Source organism: Lissotriton helveticus, chromosome 7 (assembly GCF_964261635.1).
Source record: "Lissotriton helveticus chromosome 7, aLisHel1.1, whole genome shotgun sequence".
Classification (NCBI taxonomy): Eukaryota; Metazoa; Chordata; class Amphibia; order Caudata; family Salamandridae; genus Lissotriton; species Lissotriton helveticus.
In genome coordinates this window covers 1,483,161,694-1,483,178,859 of record NC_136068.1, presented here as the reverse complement: position 1 = coordinate 1,483,178,859, position 17,166 = coordinate 1,483,161,694, and the positions used below count along the sequence as shown (strand labels likewise).

The 17,166-nt window shown below is 44.1% G+C and overlaps 1 protein-coding gene across 4 annotated transcripts in view; it reads right to left on the bottom strand.

Annotated features, from left to right (window-relative positions):
* The window catches only part of LOC144770403 (sacsin-like), a 210,032-nt gene that overhangs the window by 123,659 nt on the left and 69,207 nt on the right, over positions 1-17,166 (bottom strand). For all 4 annotated transcript variants that reach the window (XM_078654908.1, XM_078654907.1, XM_078654909.1 and 1 more), the window contains exons 4-5: positions 13,634-13,745; positions 11,150-11,296 (exon numbers count right to left, since the gene is read on the bottom strand). In XM_078654908.1, coding sequence (XP_078511034.1) covers positions 11,150-11,296; positions 13,634-13,745 — 259 coding nt within the window. The remainder of the gene's footprint in view (positions 1-11,149; positions 11,297-13,633; positions 13,746-17,166) is intronic.

Genomic DNA, 17,166 nt, shown 5'->3' with positions numbered 1-17,166 from the left:
AGTCAGTGTACTACCTCATTCAGCACTGGAGTGCTGTGTGGATGTGGTCCCACTCCGGAGTAATTAATTAACTTGGTATTTATTCCAACTCCAGTGCTGATCTCTATTTTGTTGGTCTTTGAACCCGTGGACAACAGGGTGATCCTGCACCAGTGTACCCCTAAAAAGGTACATTTCCACACTTATAATATTGTACCCATGTACCCAGATCATAGGTACCCCAGAGGTCTCCCATGGGCTAAAGACTGTATTATGCCACCCATGACAGACCATTCAAAATGGAACTACAGGTCTGCCATTGCAGCCTGTGTAAGTTGGTGCTTTCACCACTTACGAAAGATATAGGTTTACTATATCTAAGGGTCAATGCACTTAAAACTCATTAGTCACCCCTATAGCAGGCCTTAACAATCCTAAAGGCAGAATGCTTGGTTCTAAGTGAGAGGGTGTCCCTGCATGAGCAGCACACCCCTGCAGTCTACGGAGTCCATTCTCCCGGGTTGTCACTGAAGCAGCCATATACTATATAAAGGGGCACCGCATAATTACACAATGACCATCTTGAATCTGGCTGCATCAAATCCTTTCATGTTTGGTATCAAACATGTTGAAATCATACCCCCCACACCCTAAACAGTGTGGGAGGTATGATTCCAAGGACCAGAAGAACACTCTGTTAGGCTTTTGGTGCTCCCGGTACCAGCCTTTTTGATCCCGACAACGCAAAATGGTTGCTGTCGACCAAAGACACATTTCTGCCCTCCTGCTGCTGAGCCAAGATTGATCAGGGGAAGGCAGAATAATATATATCCTGTCACAGGTAGGTGTGATCACCACCCAGACACGATTTAGTGTATTGGGGCTGGATGGGTGCGCTTGCCAGTGCCAGAATGTCTGCATGAGGGGCACATTTGGTATCTCTGTGCATAGTCCAGTTCAAACCAGTCCTGGGAGCCAGCGGCTCCTGCTCTGGCACAAATCTGGACAAAGGACGTGGTGGTAACATCTCCCCCCCGCCTAGTCCCTCCCCTGGGAGGGTCCCCTGAATCTTCCTAACCCTTTCCCTAAGGTACTTAAGGGCTTGCCTGGGTGTAGGTCCCTAGATTTGTCGTGGGATAAGATTCAGAACCGAAACCACTGCACTTCTACCATCTGGGCACTCTGGACTTCGCTGGACTTCGTTTGGGTTGGACTTGATCTCCCTTCCAGTTTGCTGCATCGTCTTTGCCTGTGCATCATATATGAACCTTCCAAGGCCTGTGAAACATCAAGAACTACCAAAGTAATCTCCCTTGGAGTGAAGGAGTACTCCCCTGAATTTGCAGGCTCCGCAACACTGTTGATTGGTCTGTTGATCCCGAGCTCCTGTTGACTCCAAAGGATTCAACTACACAGGGGGTGGGTTTCTACACTCCTCGAGTCCTGCGATATCCTCTCACGGAGCTGGAGACCAGTATCCCTCGTGGGGGCTGCAATTCCCAACCCCCTGTGTCCTTTTGCAAGCACAAATGCTTGTTTCAATTCTGCAACAAGTGCATCGGGCTCCAAGTAGCCCCAACCTCTGGCAACTGCTCCTACAAAGATCTTCAGCCATATCGCACTGTGTGCTCCGTGGCCTCCTGTTTTGTAACTTTGCACAAGGTCCTCCTACGATTCCAGAGCCCTGCCTGTGGGTACCTGTGGAGGGTCATCTTCGACTTTCTTGGGCTTGCCTAATTGCTTGGGGCCTGCCCTGACTCCCCTGCTAGTGGTGAGTCTCCAGGACCTTGCTGGTCCTCTTCCTGCGTGGGTTGCTTTTGCCAAGGCTTGTTGGTGCTCCCACAGGACACAGACCTCATAGCACTCTACATCCTTTGTGGGACAGCTTCTATCTGGCTCCTGGTCATCCTCAGCTTCGCCTGGTCCCCACAGCTGGAGATTCAAGGTCATTGACATCTACCCTGATGCACCTGACATCGGTGAGCATTCTTCTAACGAGCCCCTGGTCCCTCCCAAGTGACCCAGATTCTGTCCCCTCTGCTTTCAGGTACTCTGAATCCAGAATCCACTTTGGATTCCCACAGACACTTTATCCTCTTCCAGCAGCGGCACTTTCCTGAAGTCCTCTACTGGGTTCGACAGCGGTTTCCGACACCACTTCATCCCTATGCACCCAGCTTCCCTGGGTTAGGTAACGTGGGTATCCACGGGTGGGGTGGGTCTCCAACCTTCCGTTTTCCACAGGGTCCACTGGGAAGGATCCTTAAACTTTAAAACTTCAACTACTACTTACTTGTAGAGTTGTACAGAGCCCGCAGTCAAGCTCCCACACTGCACGCATGCTCCGTGGGGTCCCGGTCTACTTACCATGGGTCGTTCCTTATCCCCAGCGATTCTACATTCTCTCGACATTGTCCTGACTCGAGTTGTGGTTCTTACAATACTCTTAGTATATGCTTTGGTCCCCCATGGGGCCCGCGGTGTATTAGGGCTAATTACTTTGATTTCTTTACTATAGTATTGTGAACTTTGTGTATATCTCTGTGTGGGAGATACTGTAATATACTACAGAGTGGTATATAATAAATACATATTTTTATAATTACTTTGTGTGGTTCTTTTTCATTTTGTCTATACAATAAGCTAGCATGCTGGTAAAACAAGCTGCTTTACACTCCTTCAAGACTAAGCCTACCCTCTACAGCTACCACTTAGAGAGCTTTCCAAGGTTGTCCAAGACCACTAAAGTCATCATAAGGGTTGTCTGGACTGGTGCAAGGTGCCCACTTACATTAGTGGACATCATATACCAGACCAGCCTCTCTCAGAGGCCATTTATAATGAGGGCCTTAGTGGGTATCTCGACTTACTTATGTGAAAGATCAAAAGCTTTTATTTTATTTATTTATTTCAATAAAATGAAGAAGAAGTGATAGCGAATTGGCGTTCACCATGGAGAAATATGAAGGGTTGAATGAGATATAACCTTCAATTAATCAATCAGGGGATTCATAAAGCGCGCTACTCGCCTGTGAGGGTCTCAAGGAGCTGCATCTAAGCAAACAATTACCTACAAGCAGAAGTATTTCTCTACACCCTGAAAAAGGCAAAAATATTTACACCACTGAAAAGTAGCTTTAACATTTGAGATCCCACCTTGTCCACTGTGTGTCTGCATTTAAGTGGGAGAAGTGTGGTGAGGGTAGTGAGAGGGATAAAATGTTACATGCAAAATTTAATTAATTTATATAGTTACATTTCTACCGTGGCTCAAGTGAATAGATATATTTTGATACAATATTTACGAAGAAAATAATCTATCATTTTGAGTGAATCTTTTGTAATGTGATCCTATGGGATATTTATGAAATTCCTTTTTTAACCCCTTCGATGCTTGTGACGGAACCATTCCGTCATGCCTCACGGTTGAGCTGTGCGGATGACGGAATGGTTCCGTCACGACCACACCCAGGAATGGAATGCCCAGCACCGGGGGGAAATCGGCACCACACGCAAGGTGTTAAAGAAGCTTTTCTATGGTGTAAATATACTGTAGGTATGTTTCTTATCAAATCTAAAGTTATTGATGTGAAACGTATGATTTTGTAATCGTTTATGTGAATATGAATATATGTTCTCTGGGTTTAATGTTTATATAAAACTATCACAGTCTAAGTAAACACATTCATGCATTTTAAACTACAGTATATGCTAACAAACATTGGAGTAGTGAGTGACAGAAATAGGAAACAACTCTAGTAGTACATATATTTCCTCCTACTTGGGGCCATGCGTGCAGCTCATGCACGAACTAAGAATTTAAGCATGTGCACTTTTGGCAGTACAATATCTCTAAACAGTCATATGGCTCACCTTCCAACTAACGCACTTTTTGATACATCCTTGCTGGCATTTTAAGGCAGACCTCACTGATAGCAGGTGTAAACCACTATTTCCACTGAACTGTCACTTTCCTGCAGCCCATTCACACTTTGAAGTAACAGAGGTCACTTAAAACTCTGCGACAATACAAAACAAGCATTGGCAAAGCCAATCGGTCTGGCCTTTCACATGGCTACAGTACCTGAATTAATTACTGGATGCCCATCTCAAGTCGGAAGAAACCGCATAAAGTCTTTAAAAAGACTGCAGCCCTTCAATACTCTGCTAGATGTTCCTCTCAAATCAGAAGGAACTGCTTAACAAGTCTGCCACAGTCAGGAGGAGCCACGCTAGCAACCAAGATGGCCGCGTAGGCTCCCGGCTCCGCCGACCTCTTACTCCCGCCGGAATATCCTGTCATTTATCCTGTCCTTGCGCCCAGCCACAGGGTGTATGAACCTGCCGTGAGACTAATGGTGCTTTACCGAGATCTCTACTTGCTCGGCTGACGAAGATATGTCGAGTGAAAGTTTGCGGCCTAGATCTGCCCGGAAGCCGGGGTCTCGAGTACTGGCCCATCCGGGTTTCAGTTAAACAACATCGGCTGTGGTGGTGTGATTGGGTCCGGTCTACCGGAGTGGGGAAAAGAAAACATTTTTCTTCGCTTTTTTGGATTGATGTGGATGACGGTTGCCTGCCTTGGTGAAAGTCTGAGGAGGGGTGACAACCCAACGCTTGCAGTTGTGGACGGGGGCCCTGCCCGGCGTCCTGGTAACGGGCCCGCTGGTGTTCGCTGGGTTTGGATCTCCGCCAGCGGTGGCGGCCCTAGGATATCATCGAAACAACTGATGTCTCCCTCTGCAGTCGAACGTTCCCTATTCGTCCGTCCCCCTCTGAGAAATCTAGCCTGCCGGGGGAAGCGATCATGATCGACATCGATCAAAGAGTGGTTGAACGGAATGTGAGTGATCCGTCGCTACGAACTGTGTTGGCAGCCATTGGGTCAATTCAAGTGTACGTTGAAGACCGCATTCAGAGGATGATGGCGCGCTTGACTGAGATGGTACGAATTGGACCGGACCCTACTCCACTACAAGAAACAGCGACAGCCGAGACACCCAAAATGGCCACTCTGATGAAGGAAGCAGACCCCCTATTGTGTGAGGTATCGGAGCCTTTGACCAGTGTTTTGGACGATGAACACAAGCTCGATGCCACCAATGGATTGTTAAGCCTACGATCGTTGCAGACTATGGAAGGACTAATTGTTGTTCCTACTCCAGACACTTTTGATGAGAATTGTAATCGAAATGAAACTGCGTCACTTCCCTATGCATCGGAGCCGCTAAGATGGCAAACGAATCAACGCTGGGAGCTCATAACGGGGAAGAGAGTCTCTGGAACTGTCGATGTTCACGGCACTTTCGTTCTACTATTTTGTCTTGCATTGAGTTCTATTATAGTTTCTTCGTACTCGGACTGTCCTGTGGAAGAGGTGGTTTATCCGGAGGGGACTCATGTGTCTGATCGTAAGGGGCAAGGATGAGATCGAAAGACTGGGTTTGACTCAAGTATCGATGGGCACGGGATATGCTAAACTTATGCTATAATAAGGCTGGGCGGTGTTTGAAGATTCCCTTGTTGAGATACATATTTGCTGTCCGATAGATTTCTTGACTTCAAATTGGGGATCCTTGGTTCTGGCGGGAGGGGGGGGGACCGGGAGCCTCTACGAAGATGCCCTCCTCCACTTCTCCTCTCTACTTCGGCAGATTTCTTCTTTTAGAACCTAGTTAGTTGGGGGAGTCAGGGACGCTGCTACTGGGGGTTAGGCGATAGCCGTTTGCAGGGGTGGAGGGTGGGGGGGATGGGTTTATCGTTTTCTTTGTTATCGCCCATATGTTTTTTTTTTCTTTTTCATTTTTTCTTAGTCTTTCCTTTCCTCGCAATATTGGCGAAATATCCGGACTTTGATCCTTAACCTCTAGTATCTGGTTGCCATGATTCTCCTGCTGTTTTGATTTTAGGGGTGGGAAGGTTCTGAGGATCCGCAACTGAACTGTTAACTGAATATACTGAGGCAAATTTTGTTTTGTGCTTAATAGTGCGAGCCTCTCGAATATTTTTGCTACTCCACGTCTATCCTGTTTTTTGTACCAATTCACCCTGTCATTATTGGATGTATGTATGGCACCGGATATGTCTGTTTATTTTTTTGCTTTAAAATAATAAATAGATTTATAAAAAAAAAAAAAAAAGTCTGCCACAAGGCTGCAATAACTGATGTGGTTACTAAATGTCCCTCACAAGTAAGATGCAACTGCTTCTAATGTCCCTCATTAGGGTGTGTCTTCAACATAAAAATGTACATATCCACATTTGCTACTCTAATAAATTGTGCTTAGTTTCAATCGGATAAGTAATTGTGCTAATACTTGGGTATTCCTTCAACCAGATTGTTGGGAAACAGTGGCACTATATTTACGCCCCTGAGAAATGCCCACTGCCTTATTCTATGGTTATTACTACAGATACCTCTCGACCCAGATGTTAAAGCTTCAAAAATGTTTCCAAGAGCTGCAGTTCCTCAAGACGTTACAAGAGGTAACTGGAGTCAGATGCAAAGGCATGGATAGCCTTTCATTAAGCTGAAGTTCCACTATTCATTACGAGGTGTCACTCTAAAGTCAAATACAAAAGCATACATTTTCTTTCATGAAGCCACAGATCCACTAGTCTACTAAAGGTCCCTCTCAAGTCAACCCAGAGGTATTGATATCTTTAAGGAAGGTGCAGTTCCACAAATCATTACTAGAGGTCCCTCTTGAGTCACATGCAAAAGCATTGAAATTCTTACTTGACGCCACAGTTCCACTAGTAGCTACTAGGCGTCCCCCTCGAAACAAAAGCAATGAAATTCCTTCATGTAGCCGCACTTCCACTAGTCATAACTAGGTGTCCCTATCAAGATGTAAAAGCATTGCAATTCTTACAGGAAGAAGCAGTTCCACAAGTTACAACTAGGTATCCTTCTCAAGTCAAAAGCAAAAATACTGATATTCTTTCACAAATCTGCAGATCCACTTGTAAGAGAGGTCCGCTCAAGTCAGATGCAACTGCTTCAAAGGGCCACCATCAAGCTGAGGGGGTGCAGCTTTAATATATACATTTATATATACAATTATTGTAAGTATATGTGCTTATTTTCCATACGTTTAATTTTTTGCCAAAGATTGCTCACAACGAAGTCAAAATTACAAAATTACATAGGTCAACTGGAAAGTACAATTGTGTTTAGAAAACTTATTTTGGTTGTTTATTTGTAGGCGGGTGGAAGGGTATGCAGGTAGTAGCATATTTTTGCTTGGAGGCGTAGTGCATACCCACCGTTGGGAAAAAGCTTTGAGGTCTCGCTCAAGTCATTTAATCAATCAACCAACAGAATTTGTATAGCGCGCTACTCACCCATTAGGGTCTCAAGGCTCTGAGGGGGGTCGGGAGGGGGGGGGAGGGGGGAGAGAGGGGTCGCTACTGTTCGAACAGCCAGGTCTTGAGTTGTTTCCTGAAGAAGAGATGGTCCAGGGTCAGCCGTAGGTGGGTGGGGAGGGAGTTTCATGTCCTGGCTGCCAGGTAGGAGAAGGATCTTCCTCCGACAGTGGTTTTGCAGATTCGTGGGACGGAGGCGAGGGCGAGGCTGGCGGAACGGAGCTGGCGGGTGGGTGGGTGTGTAGAATGTGAGTCGGCTGTTGAGGTACTTCGGGCCCGTGTCGTGGAGAGCCTTGTGTGCGTGGGTGAGGAGTCTGAACGTGATCCTCTTATTGGGGAGCCAGTGCAGGTCTTTCAGGTGGGCAGAGATGTGGCTGTGGCGAGGGATGTCCTGGATGAGTCGTGCTGAGGCGTCCTGAATGCGCCGGAGTCTTTTCTGGAGTTTGGCTGTGGTTCCCGCGTAGAGGGTGTTGCCGTAGTCCAGACGGCTGGTGACGAGGGCCCGAGTGACCGTCTTCCTGGTTTCGGTGGGGATCCATCGGAAGATCTTTCGGAGCATGCGCAGGGTGTTGAAACAGGATGACGAGACGGCGTTGACTTGCTTGGTCATTGTGAGGGAGGAGTCCAGGATGAAGCCCAGGTTGCGTGCGTGGTCCGTTGGCTTGGGTGCGGTGCCCAGGGCAGGGGGCCATCAGGAGACGTCCCAGGCGGAGGGGGATGGTCCGAGGATGAGGACTTCCGTCTTGTCTATACAAATGGTCGAATGTAAGTCACAAACTTGAGGAAGGTGTGGCTTTAACCTAAAAATCTGCATATAATACTCTGGCTGCTCCAATGACTTGTTCTCATCTTCTCTAGGACAAATAGGTATACCAAAGGAATCAACATTATAATTTACAATAAGTTTATTAAGAGTTATGGAAATAGTTAATGAAACTCTACTATATATATCAGTCATTGGGACACCCAAGTGTCTAACCAGGTATTTTATTGGGAGAACTGTTTTTTTTAGGTGCATGTGTACACGTGCAAGGGCAAAAGGCAGTTACTCAAAGTTAAAGCATCCACTAGCTGGAGTGGGCTGGACTGTTGATCTGCACATTCGGCTGAGGTGGGAGGTAATATAATTCGAGTTACATGGCAACAGCCCAATGGTGAAAGAGTGCTTGTTGGGAGCCCTTGTATAAGCATGTATTATTGTATTTTGTTAGGCAAACATGAGGCTGACAAAACAGCTAAAGCAGGCTTTTGGCCAGACCTAAAAATGTCTTGTAAGATTTACTGGATATTTGCACTGGTCTGCGATTCACAAGTTGGAGGGATGATGGCATTTAAGAAAATGTTTCTGACTGCTACAGGCTTCATGAGTAATAAGTGGAAATGACCTGCAATATCACAATTACCGCTGCTTACTGCCTTTTTTAATCAGAAATCTACAACAACATTTACCAGGATAGTCTTAACGAAGGCTATGTGTTGATGGTGTTTTCTTTATGTTTTGTTAATTGAACTCCAGCCCAACATGCTGAACTTCTCAGAGGATCTCAGGCACAGGATCTTTTCATTTACTGCACTATATCAAAAGGTGATTTAGGCATTTTTCCAGGTTGGAAACTACATTGAATTCACCCAGATTTAATAGAGAGATTCTAAGTTTAGCATGATTTGCTCAGTAATAGTTTCACACAATACTGGGGTGGAGTTGGAGAGAAGGGGGAGGATGTAGTTAGAGAGGAGGGTATTGCAAATTTTCTAAGTAAAGATCAGACATAACAGCGCGTTAAAACTCTACATTAAAATAGCAGAGGTGGTGCTATTTTCAGGCCACAGACTCAAATCTGGGCCAGGAGGGTTAAGCCTGTAATTCTTGTGAGACAGGTAAAATGCATACAATTGAACTTATACTCTGACAGCTTTATAAGACACTGACTCATGTCAAGAAATCTCCCATTTAACCAACATGCCAATGCATCTGAAAAGCAGGTACTGCTAGAGTCACCTAAATGTTCACATTCCTACTTTTTTTTGCTGCTTAAGTAGGAGCAACTACGAGTTGACGCAGCACCCACCAAGCAGGGCCATGCCTTTTTATGCACTTAGGTATAAAAACACACATATATATGTGGGGGTGTATGTGTATATAAATATACATGGTATCAACAAGGACTAGCCAAGGGTGACCTATGTAGGACTCTAGGCTGCATTTATCAGCAGGCACCTAGTAGGTGTTCATGAAGCCCTCACCCACCAACCTAGTTGGCGGCATGCTTTATCATCGGGCCCACCCAGTGACACCTAGCGTGTCCCGGGTGTGCTACGATGCCTGATTACAGCGGAGCTGGTATGTTATTGAGAGTGCAGTGTGGTGAGTGAAGAGGTGAAGATTAAAACGGCTTCAGGGTGATCCCAGTACCCGAGGGTAAATTACATTTTAATGACTGGGTCTCCGTGAGCGGTTAAAAACAAGGCAGTGGGACGTTGTGGTGGTGAAGTTAAGACCACCTACGTCCAGTGTAGGTCGACATGTTTCAGCCAGTGCCTTAGTTATGCTGGTTTTCCTCAGGACCAAAAGATAGTGAGTGCAATGATAAAAATTATTATTAAATTCTATTCTTAAGTGCGTGTTATCGACTATGTGTCGCACTCGCTAAGGTGCTCTTAGTGTATGAGGGGGTTCCCTCATCAAGCATACCTTAACATGTAACATGTAGGACAAGACATGTAGAACAAAAAACGGGACATACAGAAGAGTCAATTAGCATATGTCTTTAAGGTCACTAGACAATATGGCCGGTTTATATGTGCTTCGTGGGGAGGAAGGACTATAGCACGGCGAAGGTGTAACAGCATGTAACTGCACTCTCAGTAACATACCAGCTCCGCTGTTATCAGGCGTCGTAGCACACCCGGGACACGCTAGGTGTCACTGGGTGGGCCCGATGATGAAGCATGCCACCAACTAGGTTGGTGGGTGAGGGCTATAGGAACACCTACCAGGTGCCTGCTGATAAATACAGCCTAGAGTCCTACATAGGTCACCCTTGGCTAGTCCTTGTTGATATCATATATAAACCCCGGGGATCCGGACTAGCTAGTTAGTCCTCCCTCTCTCTCTTGATATACGCATATATAAATATACACACACATATACACACATATACATACATACACACACACACACACACAATTGTCTTTCCTTAAACTTTACACACTGCTACATGAAGTCTTCTTAATATCACCAAAAAACGTTTGTGTGCGTTTCAAGATTAACCTACAGGAATGTCATGAGATTTTGAAAAATCGCCTCTCCCAACAAGTTTTCCTGGCATGCTTCATCATTGGCGATCTTTCACATCATGGTAGGTAAATACCACCATGGCGGACTCAACCATTGCTGGAAGTTCTTAGGTAAATGTTTCTTGGATAATTGCAGGGATCCAATACAACTTAAATATTTCTTGGGATATACCCAGAACATATCTTTTATTCAGGGGTCTCCCAGATATAATTAAAACCTTAATAAATACGTACGGGTATAGGGTGAGATGCAATGTCCTATTCACCTGTGTTCCTATGACAACACGTTTTGTCCGTTGATGTAGCATGGCACTAAAAGATGTGGGTGAGAAGAATTTGTAAAATCTCTTGAGATTCCTGTAGGATGATCCTGAAACACGCACAATAAAACAATTTTTGGAGGTTACCTAGCATTTTTGGCGATATTATGTTGTGATGTGGAGGATATGTCCAGGTTTTTATCCCTCTTCCTCTCCAACAGTGAAATTACACGAGGTCTTCTTACCTGTGATGTGATAGACCGAGTTGAACCCCAGTCCGAATCGTCCCACGGTATTGGGATCCTTCAGTTTGACACTGTTCCCTGTGCTCTGGATTCCTGCCCAGTCATCATCGGAGAAAGTGGCGTTGTTATACGCCAGCAGAGCAGGACCTGATGATGGCAGAGAGAGAAATTCATCAATGGAGACAACAAACGATATGGAGGGCGCACTTTAAAGGAATCTCATGGTCTGTAACTGTGGATGCTGGTAGTGTATTCCATTCATTAGACACAGAACAGGGAGCTGCATCCAACTCCAACTAAAACAGTAAAAATCCTCATTGTTTCATTGAATTCAAACATGTCCTTCACTCGACCAGCTAACAGTAGTCAAGGGAATGTACTACGAGCTACCTTTGATCTGAAAGGTGTGTGAAGCAATACGGGGGGCCAGGATATGTACACAAAATTGGCTGGGGTATGTAAAGAAAATCAATCTAAATTAAAGATGTAGGGACAGATTTACGACCATGACATTTAGCGACTCACAAATTGTGCTCAAATGCGAGTCGCAAAATGCCATGTACAACTGTGTCATAGACACTATTTTCGATTTCCAATGGGGTAGCAAATTGCATGCCCCATCAATATTCATGAGGCACTCGCAATGTGCGACCTCATTGGGAATGGCTGGCCCTCCCAGGTATGGTGGCCTGCTGGGCTCAGCAGACCTCCATGTCTGGGACTGCTTTTAAATAAAGCAATTTTTTTTTGAAAATGCAGCCCGTTTTCCTGAAGTGAAAATGGGATGCATTTAAAAAAAGAAAAATGAAATGTTGGGACCACTGCCTGCCCCTTAAAAATATTTTCCCCCACATTCACAAAGGGGAAGGGGTCCAGAGGGGACCCCTTCCCATTTGCGAGTGCTTTACCACCCTCTTGAAGGAGGCGGTAAATTGCAAGTGTTTTGCGACCGCAATTGCGATTGCAAAACATTCTTACATAGGCCTCTGACTCTCTATTAGGAAGGGACGCCCTTGGAATGCCCCTTCCTAATAGTAACTCACAATTCCTTTTTCGCGAGCCTCAAAAAAATTGCACCTCACTAAATAAGGATTGCACATGGCTCTAATAGATTTTGCATGCACAAACGGATTGCAAAACCGTTTGCACATGCAAAATAGGGTCGTAAATCTGGCCCTTAATAATTTTTTCAGAGTATATGTTTTGACAGAGCACCGAAACCCAACATTTTCAAAGAGATCCTCGATTTATAATTAGGCTCCGATGGAGCAGTGCCTATTTCATTTTGATCTGGACCGGGCCCTATCATTGCACTTGACACTTCATCTTGTCTACACCAAGTGACCTCTTTCCGGTCTTCATTCAACCACTAGTTTAGTGGCATGATTGGGAGTCTCTCCCGGTTCACCTAGAGCTGTGGCCGTTGACAACATACTTAGTGCAATAGAATATCTATTATATAAATAAATTCAATAAAACAGCAAGGTAAATTAAAATACTTTTGTAGAGGCAACCATTTAATCAGTGCCATTTTGAGCATCATCAGGTTGCTAGTGATGGAAGACCTGGTATACAGTTCCACGGAGCACACAAATAGGCGGCCTTATGGAGCCTTCTCATGAAACAATCAAGATCATGACAAAATGTTTGATAGTACTCTAAGCTTACTGCATTTGTAAGTTCCCGTAGGCTGCAGGAAATTAACGTGTTTGGGAAGAAACATATAGCTCTGCAGATTTACATAACAAATGCATTTTAAATCAGGGAGAGTTACTGTGGAGCTATAAAATTGCATCAGTCCCAGGACTTCAGGTGTGCAAATAATTTGTACTAAATTCACATAGATCATAAATCTACTCTTCGTAGGTTTCCTCCTAGGATTTGAGTAGATGTATGAATTTGGCAGGGTTCATAAAATACCAAACACAGCTTAATCTTAAACCTAAACTGGTGGATTTTGCAACAGGCAGAAGATACTCCTTCGTTTGACTATCTACAAGGTGCATGCACATTTGCTCCTTTTTTCTCCTTTGGTAAAACAAAATACTCTGTTGAAAATCCCCTTCCCCGAAACATCTTAAAAAGATTGGGGTGTTTGGGAATTTTACACTACATCATCCGATTTATTCTAATCTAATTGGAGTTGTTTTAAATGCATAAATGGGTGGGCACATCTACTGAACGTCTTAGAGAATACCCTGGCCTCCACCTTGGAAACAAAGGTTCTTTCCCAAACACTTGACTTACAATACTGAAAAACCTACTGTATTGGAGGAAAATGTTACCACTAATTAATATCACTTTATGCATTCAGGTGACCAAACCATGTTTTGAACATAGTCCTGTGGCACCTACCAGGACAACTGGGGAAGTTACAGTGCCGGCCAACAGGGATGGAAAACTGCAACACGAATGAGTACTTCATGAACTTTCATCAGGAAAAGCCTTAACATTTCTAAACAGGTTCTGCTTTAGTTTGCATACCTTGGAACGTATCTAAGTCTTCTGACCAAAGACTTTTCTTCTCATAATCCCTCTCGTCATGCACAAAAATGACTTCACTAGCGCCAGCATCGTCTGCATTCTGGATCAGCTCCTGGAAACAGGTGTGAAGAGAAAATAAAGTTTTAATCCTTGACAAAGTGTTAATATTCCATTCCATAGTACATATCTTCTCTCTCTTGGGCTAGATAAACTCCTATTGATGTACCAAGAAAGCTGCGAACTGATGAATAGGAACATATGCGGAGCAATGCTGATCTAGCGGAACAATGATTATTGAGAGTCTTTCTAAAAGAAAGAACATCCTGAATCTTGCTGGAAACCGGGTCAGTTGGTTCCACAGTTTGGCTCGGAAATTCTGAAAAATCGACATATCTGGGTCTTTTTTATTCTGGCTGTTTGCAGCAGCACTTTTCCAGAGCGCGAAGGGCAGCCAGGCTTATATTGTATTATTTGAACCTAAAGGACTTGCCTGAGAGACATGTAGGCACTTGAACTGAATTCTCTGCTTCACTGGTAACCAGGAGCTTTATACGCAAGGTTGAACTCATGTCCTTTTTAGCTTACACAATGACGTCATAAAATGGACAGATCTCCGTAATAACTTGCTGCCATACTTACTGAGCAAGGAATGTGTCCTTCTATGCCCACATATAGCAAAAGCCAAATGCCGAAAGCTGATTGCACAGGTATTGTGTAAATCCTCGCATTGACGCATTTGGTGGTCTCAGCCATCAGGATATGTAGACACCTTCCTGGTCAAAATCTTGCATAACGAGCTGTTTATTTCAATGTGTTGGTTGAACACTTATAGCTTGTGCAACTTTTGCCTCGTCTGGTCGGTAACTCTACTATATATTTGTTCATTATGCTGAAGAAATCCCCTTTTCTGTCTCATGATTGGATCTGTACTAAACACACCTTTTGTTGTTCGTATGTATTAAACACCCAGAGTAAGTTCTGCGAATTGGATATACTGCTGTTTTCCTAACGTTCCTGTAAATCACGTATAAAGGTGCTTATGAAACTGGACTATTGTCTGTGTTTCTTTAATTGAGCTTCCACAATAGCGTGTGTGGAGATGTGCTCGTTGTGAAAGTGCAACATGCAATCACTCCAAGTGAAGTAGGCTGCTCCACTGCCCCATGCTATAAGCTGTTGTGGGTGGAAGCAAAATGTGATCGACAACAGACCAATGTGGCTGAAGGCCCCTCTTTGCAAGTATACATAGTTCTGTAAAATCAAAAGGTCTAGGCTAAAGCCAGACCTGCAAATGGTGACACTGAAATGTCAGTCCAGAAGGATTCACAGCTCAATTATAGAAGCGTAAAACTGTAAAGATTGTTTATGGAATAACAAAACTAACCAAGACCTCGAAAATTACATTTCATGAATTTATTTTGCCTGGCAAGTGTTCAGCTAGATTTTTATCTCTTGTTTATCAGCAGAATGCAAATCTGGAATGTGTGATAGGGTACACTCAATGAGTGACTTCATTTAAAATGGCCAAATACTGCCTCGATTACCAGCCCATGACATTGCGGACGATTAATGGCAGCTAATTATAGCACTTGTGTACAGATCATTTGTTTTAAAAATTGCTTTTAGGTAGCGCTTACTACCCTGGATGAGGTATTGAGGTGCTTAAGGCGAGTAGCACGCTACCTGCAGCCCAAAGTTAGTGGTCAGTCCATTGGTTATTGGAGTTAGTATTGCATGCTAAAGGAAACCATTACTTTCTATGTAGTACTTTAGTGATTTAGGCATGATCATTAGAAGGGGGTATGTGAGAAACAAATTATTTCACAAAGAGCTTTTAGGACAGACAGGCTTAAGATTTAAGAGTGTTGTGGAGATAACGGATATATGACGTTACCACGTGTTCTTTTACCACGCAGACCATTACCACGCATTTTTTACAACGCAGGACCCTTTACCACGAATACCTTTACAACGCAATACACTACAACGCAGGTACTATTACAACGCATACCATTACAACGTAAGTATAGGTACGTAAATAATATGGTAAAATAATGTAATTATTAATATATTTTTTTATTAATAAATTATTATTTTAATATTTTAATTATTTATATTAATATTTATTTATTAATTTTTAAATATATATGTTAAAAATACCCCTGTACCCCAAAACCCAAACCCAGCCCTGAAACCTAAAAATACCCCTGAACCCCAAAACCCAAACCCAGCCCTGAAACCTAAAAATACCCCTGTACCCCAAAACCCAAACCCAACCCTGAACCCTAAAAATACCCCTGTACCCCAAACCCCAAACCCAGCCCTGAACCCTAAAAATACCCCTGTACCCCAAAAACTGAAAACTGACCCTGAACCCTAAAAATACCCCTTTACCCAAAAACTGAAAACTGACCCTGAACCCTAAAAATACCCCTTTACCCAAAACTGAAAACTGACCCTGAACCCTAAAAATACCCCTTTACCCAAAAACTGAAAACTGACCCTGAACCCTAAAAATACCCCTGTACCCAAAAACTGAAAACTGACCCTGAACCCTAAAAATACTCCTTTACCCAAAACTGAAAACTGACCCTGAACCCTAAAAATACCCCTTTACCCAAAAACTGAAAACTGACCCTGAACCCTAAAAATACCCATTTACCCAAAACCCAAACCTAAAATATTTTAAATAAAATAATATACTTACCAATACTTACGTTGTAATGGTATGCGTTGTAAAGGTATCTGCGTTGTAAATACCTGCGTTGTAATGGTATGCGTGGTAAAGGGTCCTGCGTTGTAAAAGTTGCGTGGTAAAGGTAGGTCGTGGTAAAAGTTGCGTGGTAAAGGTTGTATACCGGAGATAACTGGCCTTTGCCTTATCGAATACTCACCTCATACTTGAAGCTCTGCACACTTGTGTACACTTGTGTACAGGAAGGCTGAGACCACAGGCAAAGTCTTTGTCTGTCTCTACTGGAACAGTAGAGAGCAGAAACAGAGCAAGGCCTGCTGTTAATTCACCCTGAAATTAGAGGAGGAGGTATACCACAGAAGGTGTGGAGAACTTGCCTTTTCCAACCCAGAGCTACATTCTAGCCCTCGTGTGGGCTGCCGTCAGGATGCCTGACGATATTGCAATTACCAGGACCTGAGGAGCTGACCAGGCTGCAACTCTTTCCCCCAAACTTCACTGAAGAAGAGGGTGATGCCTGTCGCCATTGTGCCTCTACTGCATCTATGTTTCCACTTAAGCAGCAATGAAGAAAAACGTGAAGCCTGCTCTGACTGCAAATGCGTTTCCCAAGGGGGAGTTCTGGAAAGTAGACAGGATGATCAGTGTGTACAGAAAACGCTGCCATCCAAGCATTTCCCCGTCACTCTGTACCCTTTTACCTGAAAGGTACCGAGAAGAAACAGAACACCTGCATGTCCCTGGGATGCCTAGTGCAAAAGTGCTTTTACAGTAGCATTGGCCACAGCCATAATGTTGCACCATTCCAGAGTGGCCTTGAAGAGAGGTGCGTGGACTA